Source organism: Myotis myotis, unplaced genomic scaffold (genome assembly GCF_014108235.1).
Source record: "Myotis myotis isolate mMyoMyo1 unplaced genomic scaffold, mMyoMyo1.p scaffold_m19_p_15, whole genome shotgun sequence".
Lineage (NCBI taxonomy): Eukaryota > Metazoa > Chordata > Mammalia > Chiroptera > Vespertilionidae > Myotis > Myotis myotis.
The window spans coordinates 1,620,364-1,640,588 of record NW_023416319.1 but is presented as its reverse complement, the minus strand read 5'-3'; the positions used below and the strand labels follow the sequence as shown (position 1 = coordinate 1,640,588).

The 20,225-nt window shown below is 54.9% G+C and overlaps 1 protein-coding gene across 5 annotated transcripts in view; it reads right to left on the bottom strand.

Annotated features, from left to right (window-relative positions):
• The window catches only part of DOCK1 (dedicator of cytokinesis 1), a 287,578-nt gene that overhangs the window by 186,982 nt on the left and 80,371 nt on the right, over positions 1-20,225 (bottom strand). For all 5 annotated transcript variants that reach the window (XM_036335669.1, XM_036335666.1, XM_036335667.1 and 2 more), the window contains exons 22-23: positions 18,876-19,010; positions 15,484-15,592 (exon numbers count right to left, since the gene is read on the bottom strand). In XM_036335669.1, the coding sequence (XP_036191562.1) occupies positions 15,484-15,592; positions 18,876-19,010 (244 nt within the window). The remainder of the gene's footprint in view (positions 1-15,483; positions 15,593-18,875; positions 19,011-20,225) is intronic.

The following is a 20,225-nucleotide window of genomic DNA, read 5'->3' as shown; positions in this document are numbered from 1 at the left end:
CAATGGTTTCCAGCAGCGACGATCAACACCCTGGAAACCACGCTTCACACCGTCTCTAAAACGAGATGAGTGTGATAATGACACACACCCCCCCCCCCCAGCCCCCGCCTGGCCACGGGGAGGGCTCCCGCTCCCCGAGCTTGTCAGGTCAACGCCAGGGCCGGAATGAAGGCAGTTGGGGTGCCATCGACGGACAGCAGGGAGGAGAGCCCCACCCCCCACCGCCCCACATCTCCGTGTCCCCAACCTGGGCCACTGTCCCAAACTCCACCCCTAAGTATGCCCTCACACTTTCCTGTAGAGGCCTGTGCAGGGCAGAGAACGTATACTACAAACAGAAATGAGTAACTTCTAAAAAGATGCTCCCAGTGGACAATGGGGTGTGCCTGTACATGCTTCGGACCGAACGAAGGCTTCGGAGGGTGATTAGCATTTTCTGCATTTTCCGCGGGTCAGACGGCCTCTCCTCCTCCAGGAGCAAAGCTGGTTGGGGAAGAGAATCACCGCTGTCCCCAGCAGCAGCCATGCAGAGTCACCCGAGGCCAGCGCCTCAGCCCCTGCTCCCCAGGGCGCACCCTCGGCCCCTCGGCCTCATGCAGAGACCCTGTGACCTGCAAAGGCAGAAGCCAGCCTGGGGCCCTGCTCCCCTGGGTGAGTTGTCTGTCCTAGTGTCTTGGATCGGGGAGTGGGGGGGGTGGGGGGAGCAGGGAAGGGGGTGCAGAATCCTCAGTTCTCCTGAGCCCCGGAGGAGAGGCAGGAGGTCACGGGGGAATTGAGTGATGAGGAGGGAGTGAGGTAAGAGGTCAAAACGGAGCTCAGGCAGCTCATTGGTTTGGGGAGTTTGCCGGTGATGCTGTAACACCCGCAGGTCAGGAGGTCAGGGGGATGAGGACATCAACACACAAATGTGGGGGCACAGCTCACAGATGGGGCTCCCAGAGGCCCCAGGTCACGAGGTTGGGAGGATGAGGACCCCCACATACCAATGTGGGGGCACAGCTCAGTCCCTAACAGGCCTGCTCCTGCCTCCCCCTCCTTTAGGCAAATGCGTTTGTTTACTAATCGGAACGATGTCTCCCACCTAATGGCCACCTCGGCGGCAGATCCTGGCACAGGGCACCACAGCGTCCGGTGAACGAAAGGCAACCGGGAGCCGGACAAGTTCCCAATCTGCCGCAGACAGGTTCCTTCAGAAGTTCCCGCTGCAAGCACCCCACCAGCCACCGCGACCACGCGGCCCTGAGGACTGCCAGGACCCCCCTGCCCCACAGACGAGCGCAGGGGCCCAGCCACAGGTTAGGAAACGGTAGGCGGTCGGTCCCCTGAGGACAGGGACCCGTCCCGTCCATGACTGTGTCCCCGCACCTGGCCCCGCACCTGGCATCTGAAAGACCGACAGACGGACACGTAGAATGATCGATGAAGGACCCCACACTGGGTGGTTCCATTGTCCTTGGTGGCAGCGGGAGAAGGAAGAGAGTGGAGCCCAGAGCATGCTGGGAGCAAGTGAAAAACCAAGAGTGAGTCGGGTCACCACAGCCTGGCCACGCCCCAAGGACCTTGCCGGCCCCAAAGCGATGCTCCGGGCATGTTTTTCCGCTCCGGGTTCCTGAGGAAGCCAGGCGGGCCCCTCCTCCCCTGCACCCCCTCCCTCTGCTCCCTAACTCACTCGCTGAGCCCTGACCAGGCAGCCGCGACGCCCCTGCACGGGGAACCCCCACCCCCTCCTCAGATACACACAGACACGCCCAGGTCTAAGCCTGACCACGCCTGCGGTGCGGGCCACGGTCTGTGCAGGCCCGGCCCGGCTGGTGGTCAAGCGTTACTCTGGGCGCCTGGGAGGCGCCTGCGGATGTGATTGGCAGCCGCAGTCAGGGGACTTGGTGTCAAGGAGAGTTTCCTGGATGAGCTGGGGGGCCGGATCCAATCAGAGGGAAGCTGTGAACAGCAGAACCAGGGTTTCCCTGGGATGCGTGTCCACTGGGCCTGAGTGTCCGGTGCCCCGGACTTCATCATCGCGTAACCAATTCACTGTAATAAATAAATAATGTGCACCCCGCTGGTTCTGTCTCCTATTGGACTCATACACCTCGAGGCACAGCAGCCCTGCGTGGGCGCACTGCGTTCACCTGGACCACACGCACCTGGAGGGGAAGGGCCTCCGCTAGTTCCGTGGGGCCTCCCAGCCTCTGCCCGACCCCAGCAGGGCGTTCCAGAAAGAACTGGGGACGAGGACGGACTGCTGCTCCACAATCACAGACAAGAAATCCCCCCCACTGATGCATTCATTCACTCATTCATTCACTCACTCATTCATTCACTCATCCATTCATTTACTCAGTCATTGGCTCACTTGCTCATTCATTCCCTCACTCACTTAGTCATTCATTCACTCATACATTCACTTATTCACTCACTTATTCATTCCCTCACTCACTCACTTATTCATTCCCTCACTCACTCATTCATTCATTCACTCACTTATTTACTCACTCATTTATTCACTCACTTATTCACTCACTCATTCATTCATTCACTCACTTATTCATTCACTCACTCATTCACTCACTTATTTATTCACTCATTCACTCACTCATTCATTCATTCACTCATTTATTCACTCACTTATTTAAACAAAACGTACTGACTGATTGAAAAGATGTTAAAATTCCAAAGAGGATGGCTCATAGGCCGTGGAAGAAACCTCCCAAATGCAGGGCTTTCCCTCCCTGTTTCTCAGGTGTGACCAGTGAGGACAGAGCAGCCGCCGACCCCTGGGCAGATCTGGGGCTCAGTCCCTTGCAGGCCTGCCTGCCTCCCAGGTGTGATCCTATTAAACAGAAGGATCACAGGAAAGGCAACTTCCGTTCATTTAAGGTGACTTCTCCCGCAGCCTGGCTTCACCTTTGTTTCCCAGGGAACACGAAGAGGAATAAGATGTACCTGCCATGTTCTCTCCCCTGGGCACGGTCCGAATCAATGGGAGTGATTTGCAAAGTGCATGATCTCTGCTCTTTTCAGATACAATCACAGACGTGAGAGATGAACTTCAGCCGAAACAGGAGTTCACAGAAATACACAAACCAGGGCAGCATTTGTTATGCCCAGATTTCAAGATCCCCCAAGACAGACCACTAGGGAGCTGAGTCCGATGCAAAAGCATAGAGTCTTTTATTCAAGCCCGGGACTTGGTCCCCCTCCTGCCTCCATTACTGGATGCAAGAGAGAGCCCCGAGTCCCAAGGGAACAAAGAATTTATACGGCTTTGGGTCGGGGGGTGGGGGCACACTCTGACCACTGATTTGGCCGATTCCGGTTGGTTGAGTGAGGGCCGGGGGCTAGTGACGCAAGGGCAGGTGCAGCGAGGGTCTGGTTACACACAGACAGGGGGGGTGGCCAGCATACTTTTGGCCTTGGGCTAGTTCCCCCGCTTTCCCATTGGCCGAGATAAGGGCAGGCTGAGTAACTGATACATCTGCAGCTTTTTCTTGAAGAGGGGATAAGGACACAGCTATCAGTCCTGTTCTGTCCTTTCAGCATTCATAAGTAACATCGAGGCGTCGACTGTGCGCATGAACAGTCATCGGGTGGATATTTCTTAATAATCTCCGACAGGTGTGTTTAACGCAGACACAGAAGCGACATCCCCGCTTGCGATCTGGGGGTGGGGTAAGGGTATTTTTGCTCCAGAAAACAGAGCTTACTTCCCAAAGTGACTGAAGGACAGGGACATTGTCAGGGGAAATGGCAGGAAAAGGTGCGATAGCAAGTGAAATTGATCAAAGTTTGGGAGAGTCCACAGGGTGCTGGGACCCGCGATAAAGGAACATCTCAGGCACCGGTGGCACGCGGGCCAGCAAGTGGAATGGAATTCGGAACTCATTGTCCCTTCCCTCTTGTAACTGCCACACACGGGGCAGCAGACCTGCGGGCTTTCACTCCACATTTGTAAAGCATGAGTTGGAGTCAATTGGAGAAAACTTTGAAATTAAACACAAAAGCAGCCGCCAGAAAATAATTGCATTTCTTGAAAAATGGACCGACCCGATCATCAGAGAAAATTAAATAACTCGGCCCTGGATCTCGGAAGATCTGGAATTTGACAAACACAACAGGACGTGAAAAATAGCATGAGATTCCCCATTTATTCCCAAGATCTGTATGGGTGGCCAAAGGGTCATTTATCTCCTTAATGACCAATTAATACCCAAGTTATTTTGGTTCTGCGTTAAGTAGACAGCCCCAAACGATGCGAATTTCTAGCTCAGCGCTGCTACTCGCAATTCATCAGCGTGGCCTCGCAAACACTTCGCGGCAACCCCAAACCCCCAGCACGCTCGACCAGGAGGAGAAGGGCGATGTTTCCTGGGAACAAAGTTCGTCACCCAAGTTCCCTGGTGCCTCACACTCAGAAGCCCCTGGCTCCTACCTCAGGTTAAGCTAACTGGGTTCTGGAAGAGAAATCCGGGATTTCTCAGGGACTGCCACCCCGGCCACTCCCCCCGACTATGATTCATCCTAACAGCTCCAGGAACCAACGCCCCCTTCAATGTTCTCCCCAAGAGGCTCCACAGAGCAGCCCTGCCCCTCTCCACCCCCTGCGCCCCATGGACAGCGCCCGCACACATTTCTGGGGCTTGGTCATTGTCGGGTTAAATCTGACACAGCGAAGACCACCTTAGTTGAACGTCTCAGCATGCCCTTGAGAAGCTGGCGTTTCCTGGGATGCTTGGAAGATAGGAGCCACCTTCTGAAAGCTCCGATCGCTTTGGCAAGTATCGTGTGGATCCAGGGCGCTCACCGCGCAGGGCAGGTGTCTCCTTGCAATGCCTCACTCATGGCCCTGTGCCTCCTTCCTGGCCTCACCGTACGGCCCTACGAACGGGGAAATATTTTGGTCCGCTCTCACACTGCGTGGAATGATCTTCTATTCACTCTTGACCATGTTCTCAGCCTCCATCATCGCTCGCACACTTTTTTGGTCACCATTTCACATGGATCTGAAATGGTCACAGCAGGGCACTGCTCAGGGGCCCTGGTGAACGGTGTCCCAAGCCACACCCCCACCTGCCTCACAGCAGCACTTCTACTTTCCTAATTTACGTGCCAGGTGCATAGTCATGAGCTGCCCGATCGCTGCCATGTAGCCACGTATTCTACCCTTTACGCGACCTTTAAAAGGGTGATTACAATGACAGCTACACCTGTGCCCTGGCAGCAGACAACTGCCAAGTGCGGCCACATTTCCCTGCTCCTTTTGAATCAGTTCTGCCTGTGACTTCATGGCAAACTGGCATCGAGGTTTCCGGCTAGCGCGGCTCGGTGCCTTTGCAACATAACATGATGAGGAAGTTGCTATCGGGCCTCAACGGGAGGCATCTTAGCTTCGAAAGGAGTTGGCCACTTTGGGAGGCAAACGCGGGGTGTCCCAGGCAGGGCGGCCTCGTTTTGGAGGGCGGCCAGGTGTCCCTTCCTGGGTGGGGTTTCTCAGGTCCGGTTCGTAGGACCCTCACAGTATGACCCAGGACACAGTACCCGGCAGCCCCGCCTCCCAGCCAGGTGTGCAATGGAGGCACCTGGGGGGCAAGGGCAGCGGGGCCATGCCAGGAGCCACGGCTCTGAGAGGAGCTGCCGCAGCCTGAGGACAGCCCAGCAGGGAGAGGTCTCCTGTGCGCTCCTGGACTGGGTGCTTAGCGTGCGGGGAGAGGGGCTCGGAGCCAGCTGTCCTTGCCACCCACAGAAACCGGAGGCAGTTGTAGCGAGGCACCCAGACGCCTCTCACCCCAAGTTCGTGGAGGACATACCCATTTAGCCAAAAATGGCTTTATATACATCACCTTCCTAACTGCAATGTATAGCAGTCACTCCTAATGAAGAACTGATGAATGATAAGCCACGAAACTCACATAATACGCCCAAGAGATGATGGGTGAAAGATTTCAGGATAAAGGAGGTAAAAGAAAAAATATACATAGCATTCTTTAGTCAGCAAATGGCAGAACAATATAAAGTACTGGGGTTCTGAAAGGTTTAGAGACATTATGAATTCTAATTTGGGGAGGGGAGGGCAAAAGAGGGAAAAGTCTGTAATTTTTAAATCGACAAACTCATCATCCTACTTGTGACAAATGCCAGCCGTGCCAACACTGTGGCCAGAAAACTGCCTAGCAAATTGGGCCCTGGGCACACAAGGCACAGAGAAGCTCGTCTGTAACGCGTTTCCTCTCCTATGCCCTAACATCATAAAGGGACGGCTCCAAGGCGCGGAGCCGCTCCTTAGAGATTTTAAGTAACTTTTAATGGGTTTTCCTTTCTTCTGTGTGTCACAGGGATGCGTCTGGAAGATTAAGAAACCACCCCAGGAGAAACGGAAGACAGAGCTCGCCAATCATCTCCCATTTAGCCTCGCCTATGAGTAAACAGGGAAATCATGCAGAATCACATCCACGAGAGAGAATTCCCATTATCGCTCTCCGCTTGATTAGCTATCCGCGGGAAGCCCACCCTCCCTGAGCAGGACACTGGGCGGGTGGCCTGCAGGATGGAATCCTATTTCAACAGCCAGAGGGTTTCTCAGATCAAAGCAGGCAGGTCAGGGGTCCCAAGTCCAGAGGCGGCCGCCCTGGGCACAGGGGCACACACAGCCCAGCGCGCAGGGAGGCGGCAGGGAGGAAGCGGCACGGCCCAGGCCCTTCCCCTCCCGCGAGGCCAGTGCAGGTGCGCGCAGCTGGACCAGGTCACATGTCACAGTCCTCTGTTCCGGAGGGGCCAGCGCCGCGGCTGCCAGGCCAGGTGTTCGAGAGCCAAGCGCTGGGGTCTGCTGGCCACGCGGGAAGGGCAAGTGGCAGTCGCCAACACACCTGCTGGTGGGGCTCTAGCAGGCTCGTGGGGGCTTTGCGGAGGCCTCTGGGGCAAGAGCGCGAAGTGCAGGATGCGGGGACAGATGGGAACCAGCAGCTTCGCACTGACTGGCAAGTCCCCTGAGAGGGATGCGTTCCAGGGACAGAAACCTCCATGGAGCCAAGGCTGCTAGCCAGGCAAGGACAGTGTGGCCGGAAATGGGGCAGAGCAGAGATGAGGGGGAGCACAGAAGAGCAAGGGGGGACTGACAAGTGCTCAGAGCCAGTGAGGGGGCGTGCGGGGAGCAGGCACATCTGGCTCCGACGCTCCAGCCAGACAGTCACTGCCGCCCCCCCGCCCCCCGCCCCCCCCCCCCGACGCTCCCCCTTAGGCCTCTATTTGCTCTCTCACTGTGACCCCCTGGCAGGGCTGGGAGGACGGGGTGACAATGCGTCCACCTGCGGACCTCAATACGTCCTGGTGACCACAGTTAGTTAACCTGCCCTGGTCTGCGGGGCCAGCGCCCTCACGGTGATGGAGAAAAGAGGAACTAAAACAGCAGAACCCATCCCACCCTTCACCGAAGGTGAGGACACGCTCGGAGAGTGGCCGTGGTTCCCTGGGAACGCCTTTCGCGTGCGCAGGCTGTCCCCTGCCTGTCACCACCTCTCTGCCTGGTGGGGCACCCTGAGCGAGGAACAGCATCACCCCCAGTCCCTCTGGGGTCTTCCCTCTGCGCTCGAGATGAGGCTCCACTGACAGTCACACAGCGTGGAGGGGACATGCCAGACACAGGAAAACACTTTCCAAAAAAGACAATATCCCTTTAAAATGTAAGAGAAAACGTGATCCCGTGACAAAAACAAAACCACTGATAAAGAGCTTCACGAGATAGCATTCTAAGGGCTCATGCAGTTTTCATATTGAGAGACTCCCGGGGGAACAGTCCCTGGCCCCCTATCTCCTCCCTGGGAGATCTGGTCCTTTTCTAAAAATGTAATTTCAAGATTAAAAAAAATGAACGCACACAGCACTTATCAGCGAGTCCCTCCAGGCGTCAAACACAACCATCTGGTTATGAGGACATCCCCCCCACCCCTCCCCGCTCTGAGGGCCCAGGGTGGGACTAAGGTGTCCCCAGGTGCCCCCAGGTCCATGTCCCCCCTCCCAACACAACCCCCAGGCAGCCCCTTGCCACTCTGTTTCCAAAACCCAGCGCAGGGCCCACCCCAGCTTGCTGCCCCCACGGCTGCCCTCTGTCCCGAGAGCACCTCCGGCTGCAGCAGGAGGGGTGGAGCCTGGAGTGAGTATCTGACACACCAGACACCCAGAAGGGCCATTGCAGCACGGGAATCGTACCCCCTGGAGCTAACTCCTCTCGGCTGCACCAGTGGGCTGCCCTCACGCCCACTCTACTGACCTGGGAACCTACAGCCGCAGAGAGGAGAAGGGCCAGCTGGTCGACCGGCCATCAGACAGGGGGCTACCGGGTCAGGGACGCACAGAGTCCCCTCAAGGAGGCACAGGTGGGAACGCACCCGCGCGTCAGGACCTGCCCGGGAACCGTCACAGACGGTCGGCCTGACCAGTGGCAGGAGGGACAGCATTTCCCCCCATCGCACCAGGAAACGAAACATTTGAAAGAGAAACAAGGAGAGGCTTGGTGGTCACCTCACTTCTCCGACGATCACCTTTGCGTTTCATCTCGAACGACGACCACACAGGATGTGTCATGTCCCAACACGACATTCCCAGAATCCTATGAAAATATCATGTTCAGGAATTACTTACTCTTTGGTTACGTTTTAGCCAAACAGAGGGTCAGGACTGTTGTTCTTCCTTAACCACTAAGCTGGAGAGAAGATAATCCAGGCAAAAGAAACTATTTCTTAAAGCGTCTCTGACGAGGAACCAGTCACCGAATGCAGAGGTCACACAGGCAAGACTGGAACCTGCCGTGTTAACAATTCACGCCGTTCACAGCCTTTTCCTCTGTCCCTTCACCTTCCCTAACTCAACGCACGTGGTGGATGGACAGGGTTTCCCAGGAGAAGAATCGTTCCAGTGAACGATGGAGCGCCGCGCTCACAGGGCACAGGCACCGTCTGCTCGGCTGCCCGTCAGGGTTCTAACGGAGCCCGAGCCACGCACACGCCTGGGATCTGGCCTGGGACGACATGCGAAGGCAGCGGGCTGAAGCAGAGGACACGGGGGACTTTTGGGGGGAGAGCCTGAAAAGACTGTGGGCGTGCCCACGCCTCAGTCCTGACTCCCCAAGGCTGACCATGTGAGTGCTTTTGAAATTGGACCCCGCATACAGTCCATGACCTCATCGATGATATACAAAGAACTAATTCCACCGGAGGCCTGCCGGGCTGTTCCCATGAAATTTGGTAACTACTCGGTGTAACAGCGGCCATGATTTCTGACATTCACGCGTGAAACAGGCCTCTCCCACCGGCTAACACGGCAGCTCCAGCCGACACGCTTCTCAGTAAAATTCTTCCCGGGCACACGCAGGCCTGGTCTCCCCGTGGCCGCCGCCTGGCTGCTCACACGCCGGCGGGAGCTCCGAGCCGACGTGCGGCTTCAGGTACCTTTTCCATCACCAGCCCGGCAGATGGGGCCGCGACAGATGAGGCCCTCATGACACCGAGTCACAGACGGACAGTGGCCTCAGTGGCAGGAGCACACAGGACCCAGCCCTGCTGCCAGCCCCGCCTCTGGGCTCCCCCGCAGCTCCCTCCCCTCTCCTCCTTGCGGGGCTGCCGCCTCCTCTGCAGGAAGCAGGCCGATGAGGGTCCGAGGGTGATACAGCCTCCAAGAGACAGACAGGCTCTCCTCCCCCAGGGTTAGAGGCAGTAAGAAAACTGCAAGCCTCTCACTACGGTGGCCACCGTCCCCTCAAACAGAGAGAAGCAGCTGAGCCAAGAGTGAGGACATGCGCCGACCCTATGAGCATGGACCTGTGAACCAGGAGTCACGGTTCGATGCCCAGGGCACATGCCCAGGTTGCAGGCGGGATCCCCAGTGTGGGGCGTGGAGGAGGCAGCCGATCCATGATTCCCTCTCATCATTGCTGTTTCTATCTCTCTCTCCCTCTCCCTTCCTCCCTGAAATCAATAAAATAAAATACTAAAATAAAATAAATAAGATTAAAATAAAATAAAATAAATAAGATAAAATAAAATAAAATAAAATAAATAAAATAAAATAAAATAAAAAGAGGGAGGACATGCTTTACCCCTTGGACCCTATGAAACCAGCCCCGGATGCTCCACCTCCATGGATCCATGATCCCCTTCTTTTGGCAGCTCAGTGAGCTGGGTCCAGGCAGTCCAATGACCAGCTTTATGGTCAGACCTGAGGTCACGGAGTGTCAGGCCTCGGCTTCCACCTCCGCCAACATTGTGCTGTGTCGTCTGGGTCTCCGGCCTCAGAATCAACGTGTTGCCCTCCCCCACTGACTTGCTGGGATTCCGGATTACACGGTGCTGAATGTATCATGTTGGAAAGACTGGACAGCCTAACACCACCGGGTCTCCTCATCCATAACATGGACTATCTTTCCACCTGCTTACGTGTGACTGGAGGTTTATGCAATTTGCAATCAAGAGACCTCGATCCACAGGAACTCAGAACATGCAAAGGATCCACAAGAACCACAGCACGTGAATGTACGAACAGCTTTCCCCGGGGGAGGGGCCCCCAGCCCTGGGGACCCTGCTTGCACTGATCAGGCTGGTGGAGACCCTCTGCACGCCCCCCTGCTCCCACTTTCCTAGAGAGAAATCTCTGGGAAGGGGCTCCCCAGAGCAGCGGGAACCTGAAGATCCCAGAGAAAAGCCGGGGGCCGTGGGCACGCGTGTTGCCATCGACGACCCAGCTACTAGAAGCACAGCCCTTGCGTGACTGTGCCCCCTGCCCGGCCTGTAGGAAGCTTTTCCATTATTGCTTCTGACAGACACCGCGGCAGCGCGGGAGGATCAAGGAGATAACCGGATCCAAGGGCTTTGCGGGTGAGCGCGGCACAAACACAGGATTAGGATGGTTCCCGCTCCGCCGTCCATGTGGATGGGGCGGCAGACGGCTCTCCGACCGCGCGGGGGTCGGGCTGGCGTCTCGCTGCGCCGCGCTGCGTAACCAAGCACCCACCGCGGTCGGACACCCGCAGACCGGCCAGCGCCGTGGCCGAGGGGACGGCGACACGGGGTGGACACTGGACACTGTCCACAGGCCAAAGGGCATGAGAACCTGGTCCGAGCCGGTCCTGTGCTAGAAACGGCAGGTGGAGAACAGGGACAGGCGTCCAGAACGCGGGGGACAGTGAGGGGTCCCAGCACCCTCGAGCGGGAGGCGCCCTCCGGGGCTCAAAACACCCGTGGAGCTCCTCCTCCGCTGCGAGGAAGCCACCGCGTGATTTCTGATCTGTATCCGTCATTATCCCTAACGCACTCAGACAGATTCCCCCGAGGCCAGAAAACAACTCTAAGCTTATGCGTTTGTGAGAGGCTGCATCCCAGACGAGAGCTCAGAAACAGTCAACAAGCAACAAAAACTGATAAGGAAGAACTGAGGGTAAGATCGAAGGCGAGGACGCGGAATTCACTTCGAGCCAGGTTATGCCTTTCAAGGAAACAGAAGCTGTGCTTCTGGGTGAGCAACACTCGCCCAACAACGTATTTATTGAGATGACACACAGCTTGTGGGAACACAGTGCCTTCCGGTGAGGACGAGGCAGAAATGGCACCAGGAGGTGGCGAGATGGAACCCCAGGGACAGTCCCGGAAGGAAGCCAACCCTCGCCATCTGTGCGCCGCCCGCCCCTGGGGGCTCAGATTCAATTAATCTGCACCCCAGGCCCCATGCATGCCCGCGGGGACCATGGCCAAGTGCCGGCTGACAGCCCACAGGACAGTGGAGGAGAGAGAGGACCAGTCTTCCCATCCCGAGCTGAGCAGGAGGCACGGGAAGGAACCTAAAGGGCAAAGAGCGGCCTTTTCCTAACATGGGTTGAGACACATGAGTCGTTAGGAAGTAAGTGTAGTGCCTGCCAACCAGGATCTTGTTAGTGAAATCCGGGGGTTCAGAATAGACCAAAGGATACTGAGGACAAAAACGCCCAAGTACATCACATGGAACCAAGGTCAGAATGTACACAGCAGCCACACACACGCATACACACAGTCACAGACACACACACACACTCATATACAAACCCACACACACGTCCACCAAACATACACACATACACATATTCACATATACACATACTTACACAAACTCACACATACATACACAAACTCAACACATATACCAAACATACACACACACTCACACACACATGCACATGCTCACACATGTATACACATAGCACATACATGCACTTATACACACATACATGCACATACACATACACACACGCACCAGGAATCTCTCTCTCACCGTAGACCATGGTCAGCGCTTCCCTCTCCAGAAAGTTCTGGAATGCTCAGCCCTAGACAGAAGAGGAGACTCCACGTAAGTCCCAGGACAGTGTCTGTCAGGATCGCCCCAGAGTTGGAAGTAATCATCGGGGAACTGAGGGAAAACTGCCTGGGCCAGTTCTGACCGCGAGGCCCCAAATGCCCCAAACCCATCTCAGCCAGAGCTCAGTGGTCAGGGCAGCCCCCGCTGCCAACAGTGGTCGTGCCCGCGACCTTGGCCCCCAAGGCCTTCATGGCCGGCCCCATCTCACCCCTTACTCCCCGCAGGGCACACCCAATTTGGGGGGATGCAGTCGAACTTTTGTCATTGCCTTAGGAACAGACACTCCAGTCTGATGTCAGGTTGGTGCTGAAGTTAAATATTAGCTGAAACTCCTCTTGCCTTGCCCTTCGATGAGACATAAAACACGGCCGACGGCTCACACCTACCGGTGGATGGGAGGCGGCTTCAGTTCTGAGAAGGCGACTGCAGGGTGCGGGCTCCCTGGGACACAGCAGCTCTCCACCTGCCAACCCTGAATGTGGAGAGCGGCTACAGCGTTCGGACAGGTTCAAGCCTGGGGCTAACGGGAGGGCACGACCCTCTCGTGGCAAAGCCACGTGCAAGTCCCAGCACAGTTACAGCCAAAGGCTATGGCTGTGAGCTTGACCTTATGGTCCGCACCTGTGGGCCCACGTGTCTGAGTGATGTGGGCTGCGGGAGGGGCAGCAAGTAAACAGAGCTGGACCAGGTGCATGTAACTGAGTGGATTCGAAACCTGCGAGAACGTGTGACCACGCCCTTACTTTGCCGCATGGAATCTGCTATAAAATAAAGACTCGGCTCGCAGGCCGTGGCGCTGTCTCCATCAGAGAGCAGCGTCCCACCCAGCCCCAGCGTTCTTCTCTCGTCCGTCTTCTCCATCCTTCACCGCCCCCTCTCGGCTCCCCCATGGCCGTGCTGGCGCCGCACAGCAAGGATCACACTGAAGGTCACGCCAAATAAAGCCGAGAAGGTTCCAGAGCATGCTGACCACCGAGTTGCAAATGGGGGACGGGGGGCAGTGGATCATCTCAAACATCAAAACAGCCAACAAGGGCCACCCCTGGGAGCCACGTCTAACCCGAAGCCATGCCAGGCTTTGCACGTTCTCTCTGAGCAAGATGAGTCACAACTGTATCTCCATTTCCACAGAGCAAAACTGAGAGTTAACACAAAACGCCAGGACCCAGGATGGGAACCCTTCATGCCAGGTGTCGAGAGCACACCGACTGTGAAAGAACAAAATGCAGAACGAGCAGAAGCAGGCAGCGTTCCAAGCAGAACTCAGTCACCCGTGCTGCAGGCAGAAGGTCCCATCACGGCGCCGACGTCACGGCAGTCACGCGTGTCTTCCTCTGAACCGCTCAGGACGGGTCTGACACGCGGGGAAAGGAGCAGACACGAGCCAAGCCCCATCAAATGCAATAACATGAGAAGAGACTTAGGAATCTAAAAGCACAGGCCCAAACTCCCCGCGATTTCTAGCTATTCTTACGCTCCCCACCCGTTCCCCGAACAGCCACAGGGGTTCGCGGTCAGCGCACTGAGCACTGCTCAGCTAATCCCCGGGGCGAGGCGGGCCCACACCTGCCGCAGGCCCCGCTGCCAGCCCCGGCCCGGCCACAGGCGTCCGTCCGCCACGCGCCCGTGAAGGTGGGGCGTCGCGCTGAGAAAGGAGCAGCCTGCCGACAGCGGCCGCCTCGGAGGCGAAAGGCTCCCGGGACTTCCTTCCTGCCGGCGACCCCGGCTCCGGCCTCAGCAGCCCTGAGGCACACGGAGCGTCTGTTCCCACGAGGTGAGCGTTAGAGCTGGGAAGTCCCTTTCCCACGACATCTTAAAGACACAGATGTGTTCGGAAGTCACCCATCAACAGGACACTAACAGGGAAGGTGAGCACAGAGGCAGGGACAGTGCTCAGCCGAGGGAAAGCCACCAGGAATCACGTGGGAGATTCCTCCCCTTTGAAGGAATTAGCACGGGCGGCAAACTGCTCACTGCTCAGGCAGCAAATCGCCCACTTCACGGGCGGCAAACTGCTCACTGCTCGGGCAGCAAATCGCCCACTTCACGGGCGGCAAACCGCTCACTGCTCGGGCAGCAAATCGCCCACTTCACGGGCGGCAAACCGCTCACTGCTCGGGCAGCAAATCGCCCACTGCTCGGGCAGCAAACTGCTCACTTCACGGGCGGCAAACTGCTCACTGCTCGGGCAGCAAATCGCCCACTTCACGGGCGGCAAACCGCTCACTTCACGGGCGGCAAACCGCTCACTGCTCAGCTCCGTCTGCAGTGAGCCAGCGCCACAGAAATCGCCAGAACAGGGTGCCCGAGAGCGTGCAGGGCCAGGGGCTGCCCCGGGGGCCTCCTGGCACCTCCACACCAGGCGGCCCTAGGAGCACTCAGAGCCCTGGAGATGAAGGCATCTTTCCTCCAAGGGCCAGAGGGTGAGAACCGGTCACCACAGGTGGTGAGAACAGCGGGAACATGGGGACCCGGATCCCTCTCTCTCCTGCGAAGGTGAAGGGTGCATTCACGGCTGAAGACAGGACACCGTTGGCTAGGCGTGGCTGATGCCTTGGCACCGACAGCCCCACCTCCTACACCTCCTCAGAGACTGAAGCACCTGTTCCCTTACTCTCATCAAAGCCCCCATATTCACAAATAATAAAAGGGTAATATGCTAATTAGACCAAACGTCCTTCCGGGCGTCATTCCGGACATCCTTCCGGATGAAGCCGTGGCTGGAGCGAAGCAGCTCGGTCCCGGGCACCTGCCAGCGGTGGCCAGAGCGAAGCCCGAGTCCCGGGTGCCAGAGGGAAACCGGTGCCAGCAGCTGGGGGAAGGAAGGCCTACCCTTGCATGAGTTTTCGTGCAGCGGCCTCTAGTATTTACAGAGCGAGAGTGCAGAACCTCCCGCCTGGGAGCAGATACAGCAGAGTCAGCATTTAGAGGCCCCACAGAGGACAGCACCACCCCTCACACAGGGGGCAGGGTCATGTGTGCCACAAAAGCCAGCCGGGGCCTCCGCCCAAGTCCAAGCCTGGTAGGATGAGCAGCCGCTCCTCCCAGTGGCCCAGGAACCCTGCAGCCGGGGGCTGGCCTTGAGCATGGCCATGGCGGCGAGCGAGGGCCTACCTTCACCCTGAGGGTCTGGTCCGACATGCTGCTCATCATGGCGCTGATGGACCGGAACAGCTGCAGGAGGGACTCCATGAAGTCGGCCTCGCCCTTGTTCTCGTACAGCCTGCAAAGGAACACGCTCTGTGGGGCCGCGGCGCCTCACCCCCAGGGTGCCTGCGTCTCCAGCTACCAAGGTGCTGTTCGGGCGGCCGTTAGAGTGTGAGTGACCTTGGGACACCCCCGAGCCAGGAGGCGCTGGGAAATGAGATTGCGCTGCACCACAGGCCACGGAGACGCCTGCGCCTCCAAGAAGCTGGTTTTCAATCCCACTATGTACTGTTTTCCTCACTGTCACATGACCCAGTGTGTAAACCTGAAAAACACAGAAACGTCTGGAAAGGGGGGAAGGAGGTAAATAGAGAGAAAGGGTGAGAGGAAGGAAGGATGGAGAACTTCAGCTTTAATTCTATCCCACAGAAGTTATAGGATTAATATTCGGGTGTATTTCCTGCCAGTGGTTTTATTTTATTTTTAAATATTTTTATTGATTTTAGGAAAAGAAAGGGAGGCATAGAAACATCAATGATGAGAGAGAATCATTGATCAGCCACCTCCTGCATGCCCCCTACTGGGGATCAAGTCCGCAACCCCAGCACGTGCCCTTGACTAGAATTGAACCCGGTAACCTTCAGGCCTCAGGCCGATGCTCTATCCATTGAACCACACCAGCTAGGGCCTGCCAGTGGTTTTAAACTTTTAATATTACATAATTGAGTCACAGAGACACTTAATTGCCTAAATTTAACATAACCTTATAACCACTTGAAAATGATACCATAACAGTAAGCTTGAAATCACTTTATTTTAAAGAAATGATACCAGACAAATTCATTCATCACAGAACTGGTGCTGATGGGAAAACTTGCAAGTGGTGGCGCCTAGTCAGGAAATGGATAGATAACGAGTAAGTATCGCATGGGTTTCATGTATGCAAATAAAGGGTGCTAACTGTAAGTTTCATCTATAAATTACTTATCAGCCGTTACTTCAAGTTACTGTGTCATGAAGAAGCAATGCATTTGCATTTTAAAGTATTGCAACTCAGATGCTTTATTAACAGAGATGAGCCTCCTGCCTAATTAAAAGCACCTCTTACCTGAAGACTCGTGTACAAGGCAAAACTTTGTAAACTGATAATTAATTACCCTGGAGGTATTTATCTTATATTTAAATGAGTCCCTCTGCAAAGTAAGCAACTGTCTAAAATGGGGAACTGTGACCTCGTCTGTCTGTAAAGGGTTTTCAAGCAGGCGTTGGTTTCAATGGCGCACCGAGCAATTACAATCACGGAGCCAGGCCAGGCCGGCGAGCTCAGTGGTTGAGCATCGACCTATGAACCAGGAGGTCATGGTTAGATTCCAGGTCAGGGCACAGGCCAGGGTTGCGGGCTCCATCCCCAGTGCGGGGCGTGCAGGAGGCAGCCGATCAATGATCCTCTCTCATCACTGATGTTTCTATCTCTCGCTCCCTCTTCCTTCCTCTCTGAAATCAATAAAAATATATAAAAATTTTTTTAAAAAAATCACGGAGTCATGCGCGTCTGCTTGCAGGTGACAGGGAAAGGTGCTTGGGGGCTGATAGAAACGCTGGTGAGTCGGTCTGCACCCTTCAGGTTACCTGCCAGTTCCTGCGACTTTATGGGTCAGGAGACTAAAAGCAAAAGTGAAAACGTCTGTAAATGGGAGTGGAGTTTTTGTCAGTCTCCAGAGATAAGGAATGGAGTGCTGGAAACGCCAGGGAGATGGCCCCAGAGGACACAGCTGGCTCGATGCTGAAAACCCAGGAGGATGAGGGGCCACTACTGTAGACCGAGGCTCAGCGAGGCCACCCGCAGGCGCGACTGGGAACAGCCTGTCCAGCAAGGGCTCGGCCCGCTGCTCTGCCTGGAGGGGAAGGAGGGGCCGCTCTGAAAGGAGGCGGCGTCACCTGGCGCCTCTACACGCTGACATACAGTGTCCTGCATTCAAACAAAAATGACTACGCACAGACCCACGGCCACTCAAGGAGGGAAGAAAGCCAGTGGCCACATCCACAGTGATCAAGACACTGTAGTTAGGCAACCAGAAAGTCAAGTAAATATAATGAGTGTACTTTAAAATAAAGAGCAAAGGGTAAACACATAGGAAGATGGAAACATGGAAAATAGAGAGAGGGACAGAAGAGAAGCTTAGGTGGAAAATTTTAGGAGAGAAAAAAAAAATCGAACTTGTAAACCTAAGAAATGTAAAAATGATGGAAACCGAGAGAGGGCAGAACATCCGGGGGAAGAAGGCAGCTGCTTGCCGAGACCTCACAGGAATGGAAATGTCCTCCACACACAAGGACGAAGTACAGGACCTGCCGGAAGCAGCTTCCTGGGATGAGAGGGGGGTCTCCGCTCTCCCCTCTCGGTCTCACCGGACAAAGCCAAAGGTCCCCTGTTGACCTGCCTGGAGGTGGAAGGAGGGAGGGGGAGCCAGAGGCGGTCGGGGCCTAAGTCGATGAATAAAACCCATCCTCATTCCTCGCTCCACGGAATGTCCTAAGGATTCATTCACAAGGAATGACGAGATCTTTGTCTACAACCCGCATCTTACTTTCGTTGCCCAGGAAATGACACAACATGACAAATCTGGGGCAACTTATCCCTGACCAGTAACTACGCACAGAGCTAACACCAGGGGACAGGTGGACACCCCACAGCGCGGGAACGCCGGCGGGGAGCCCGCCAGGACCCCTTCAGGAGCGTGACCCGGGGCCTGACCAGGAGGTGGCTGTCTGTGGCTTTCCGGTTCATGGGATGCGCCCGCCCACGCAGACAACACAGACAAACAGAAACCCCACAAGTGCCCCTGCTGTCAGCAATCTTTCTGTGGTTCCCCGGGGAAGCAAGCGTCTCCTGGCCAGAGATTTAAAGCCGCTGTCCTCATTTCTACACAGAATGAGCTTTCGGAAAACAACAGCCAGGAAGGACGCGCATCGCGAGGGAGGGAGAGAGCGGCGTGGTCACGGTAAGTTCAGTATCTTCATCGCCAAGGTGCTCCCTCCTGTTCTCTAGCAGAATAGTTACTGCCAAGTGCCCGGGAATTTTGCGAAGCTGCTGCGTTCCATGAAAATACAGCAGGCCCTTCACGAAAGAAGGCAAAGAAGACCTCCGCGTTCCTGCCGAGAGCCCCGCTGCTTTTCTCCCCAGGTAATCCCCGCGCTGCAGCCAAGCGATGGCGGGCCCTGTCACTGCTCTGCCATCCTAGCCCCAAGGCAAGAAGGAAAGGGGAGAGGAAGAGGGAGGAAAAGGGAAAGAGGGGGGACAGGAGCGGGAAACCCAGGAGCACCCAGCGGAGCCCGCCCATCCACCCCGCGACACCTACTGGTTGAAGAGCACGCGGGAGCGCACGATGAACTTGAAGATGTACTCCAGGGCCTTCATCGCTTTGTACAGCTGCTCGTTGACTCCCGGCTTCTCGGCGTTGTCCACGTAGTTCCGCAACACTTTCGTCAGCTTCCTGTTCACGATGGAAACACAAATTAATAAGTTCCCCAAATCACAGCCCTCGGCGCGGCCCTGGCCCAGAGAGATCCCCCGGGGGGTGAGTTTGATTTGGGTTCACACCTCCTGGCGTATGCACATTTGTAAATGCGTTCTGAATGGATGGAAAGGGACCCCGAGAGCAGCTCTCAGAAGAGTGCGATGGGAGCACTTCCTACGTTTGAGATGTTGCCCTGAGCACTGGAATGTATTCTGTGACTCACTCCTCACAACAGCTCTATGAGGCAAGTAGTGGGTATTACCGCTGATCGGCAAGGGAAGACGCCCAGGTGCAGATGTGCAAACCAGCTTCCCCGGCGTGAAATAAAAACATCAAAGGATTTGCTTTCTAGCCCACGTGAGGCACCAAAGAAAATCTCTGCAAAAGGACATTAAACTGAAAATGGTCTGTAACAAGATAATGCTCGCACAACATTGGATTCACTAAGTGCTAAAAGTGTATATGACCTGAACACTTGAAAACGGTTTAAAATGGTACCTTCTGTGTTATGTGGGTTTCACCGAAATTTTAAGAAGGCATTGCACGAAATAGTATTTGTTATTGGGGACCCTTTCAGCCACCTCTAGTTCGTTTTCTAAAACTAGGCTATTTACACTCAAAATGAAAATTTTACAGCCCATTTTTCAAATAGCAAATATTCTTAATTTTTGATGAGTTTTCTAAGAGGCTTCATATAAAAGACTATAAACATTTTATGAGAACATGGGTATTACATGAAAAGTTTTGTGAATTTTATTTTACATTTTCTAATAGAATTGCACACATTTAGTTTTAAAAGTATAAGGACTCTACTTCTCTTAGAGAGTCGATATCTTTATAAATTGTCATCCAAAAACAAGTGACTCCCTAACATGAAAACATTTCAAACCTTTTGTCATGATAACAGAAGTTTACAAAGTTTATAATATACCAAAATTGGTCAGAATTATTCTTAAATTTTTCCATACCATGACATAAGTAATCATAGACAGTTGGTACAAATAAAGTCCATATGGAAAGTCTGATTTTAATTCACAGCTTCATAGGTTAGATGAGTGCTTAAGCCAAAGGTCGTTTTTAAAACAATCCCTGTTACAAGAAAAACAAAGAGCATCAAAACTTTTCTATTTTTCTGGAATTCAGAAAACAAAAAGGTCAAATGGTAGTAAATTTGCTCCAAGTAAAAAAGTA